General features: G+C 45.6%; 1 protein-coding gene across 1 annotated transcript; it reads left to right on the plus strand.

Annotated features, from left to right (window-relative positions):
• The first annotated feature begins 7 nt into the window (after positions 1 to 7).
• Positions 8 to 985, plus strand: LOC111662871 (peripherin-2-like). The gene has a single exon (XM_023416865.2). The coding sequence runs from the start codon at positions 386 to 388 to the stop codon at positions 968 to 970; it is 585 nt and encodes a 194-aa protein (XP_023272633.1). The 5' UTR covers positions 8 to 385; the 3' UTR covers positions 971 to 985.
• Positions 986 to 1775: the final 790 nt, after the last annotated feature.

Consider the following 1775-nt stretch of genomic DNA (forward strand, 5'->3'; position numbering starts at 1 on the left):
ACCTGTGTGTTAAGGAAGGAAAACTGGTAAAAGTTGTGGAAAATAAAGTTTTATGTAATTTGAAGTTTCTGTCACAATGGGAGAGGAGATAGCTTTGAAGAAATAACACTCCTGTGTTCCTCCGGGGTCCTCCTGGGTTCTTCATCTCTACTTCTTTGCTGTGGGATGGATTACCGCCTGAGCTGATTCTTCTGCCCTGTTGGACCAGCCAGAGGAGACCCTGATAACACAGAGACAGGGAAACTAGGACTGCAGGCCGGCACCTTAGAGAGCATTTTTTCTAAACTAAGGGGCAAACTCTGGAAATCTTGGAGGTCCTGCTGATCCAGATCATCATTTGACTCTCTTCATTCTTTACAGACAAGGACACATCTCGGATTGAACAATGGCTTTGATGCTGGTCAAGTTTGATCTGAAAAAGCGAGTGAAGCTCGCTCAGACGGTCTGGTTCATGTACTGGTTCGCTGTAATGGCCGGCGTGCTGGTGTTCAGCATGGGTCTGTTCTTTAAGATCGAGCTGCGAAAGCGCTCAGAACTTATGGACAACAACGAGAGCCACCTCTTGCCCAACCTGCTTATATTCATGGGTCTAATAGCTTGTGGCATCAACGCTTTTGGAGGCAAAGTCTGCTACGACTCATTGGACCCTACCAAGTTTGCAAAGTGGAAGCCCATGTTGAAGATCTTCTTGGGGTTCTGCGTGGGGTTCAACGTCCTGCTGCTCCTCACCGCCCTGATGTGTTTTGTGATGAGGATCCCTCTGCAGTTCACCCTGGCTGAGGGACTGAGGAACGGCATGAGGTACTACAAGGACACGGACACACCGGGACGCTGCTACATGAAGAGGACCCTGGACCTGATGCAGATGGAGTTTCGTTGCTGCGGGAATGACAACTACAGAGACTGGTTTGAGATTCAGTGGGTTAGCAACCGCTACCTTGACTTCAGCGCAAAGGAAGTCAAAGAGTAAGTGACAAAGATAAAAATCTAAATCCTTCATGATAATCTGTAAAAGTTAGAGAAGAAGCGACAGAGAAATTACTCTTTTTGGTTTTAAGAAATTGTCATTGACCCTGGGTATCAAGGTGGAGGCTGTTGAGGTGGGGTGCCTCTATACAAAGTTAGATTTCAGTAAAAGTGGATTTGAGGTGAAGGCTGGTCAGAGCAGGTGTATTATTCACTTTCGTCTTCTAAGGATTATCACCACAGAAATGGTGACAGCATCAGGTAGCAATGGGGACGGGGCATCGGGGGCTGGGAGGGTGGAAGAGGTTACTAGGCAGTTTTATGGATAAAGTCAAGAGGAGGGGCTTGGGGTGATTAGTTACAGAAAAAGATATATAGGTCAAAAAGGCAAGAGTTGGATTAAAAGTACATTGTTTCATTTCAGTGATCTGTCGCCTCTTTGTGACAACCTTTTTATGTCTATATTGATTTTTGGGCCACAAGTACCTCTTTGCTTTGTTAGGGTAATTGTGAAGAGGATGGTTTTGAGAGTTGGCACATAATTAGTGTTTAATCTCCAGGATTACAGCTCCATGCCCTTCAGGAATCAGTGTCCTGTCCAATCAGCAGAGGACCTGGCAACACTCCAGAGATAGCACCGTCCAAGAAAACAATCTGTATCTAGGATTTTAAAATCGGCATAAACAGTGATTGGGGAGGTGATTGGTGAAAACTCTTGCGATGCCATTACAGGCCTCTGGTAATGGCTCATTTTGAAGTTTCAAAGAGTAACAAGCCCTTGGGGCTTTCTTTTTAACCCAACCTTTTCA

This window comes from Seriola lalandi, unplaced genomic scaffold, assembly GCF_002814215.2.
Source record: "Seriola lalandi dorsalis isolate HSWRI2012SDOR001 ecotype SW California unplaced genomic scaffold, Sedor1 jcf7180002000739, whole genome shotgun sequence".
NCBI lineage: Eukaryota > Metazoa > Chordata > Actinopteri > Carangiformes > Carangidae > Seriola > Seriola lalandi.

Excerpts from the sequence above, each read along its gene's own strand:
- LOC111662871 (XM_023416865.2), top strand. The coding sequence starts at position 386 with ATGGCTTTGATGCTGGTCAAGTTTGATCTGAAAAAGCGAGTGAAGCTC.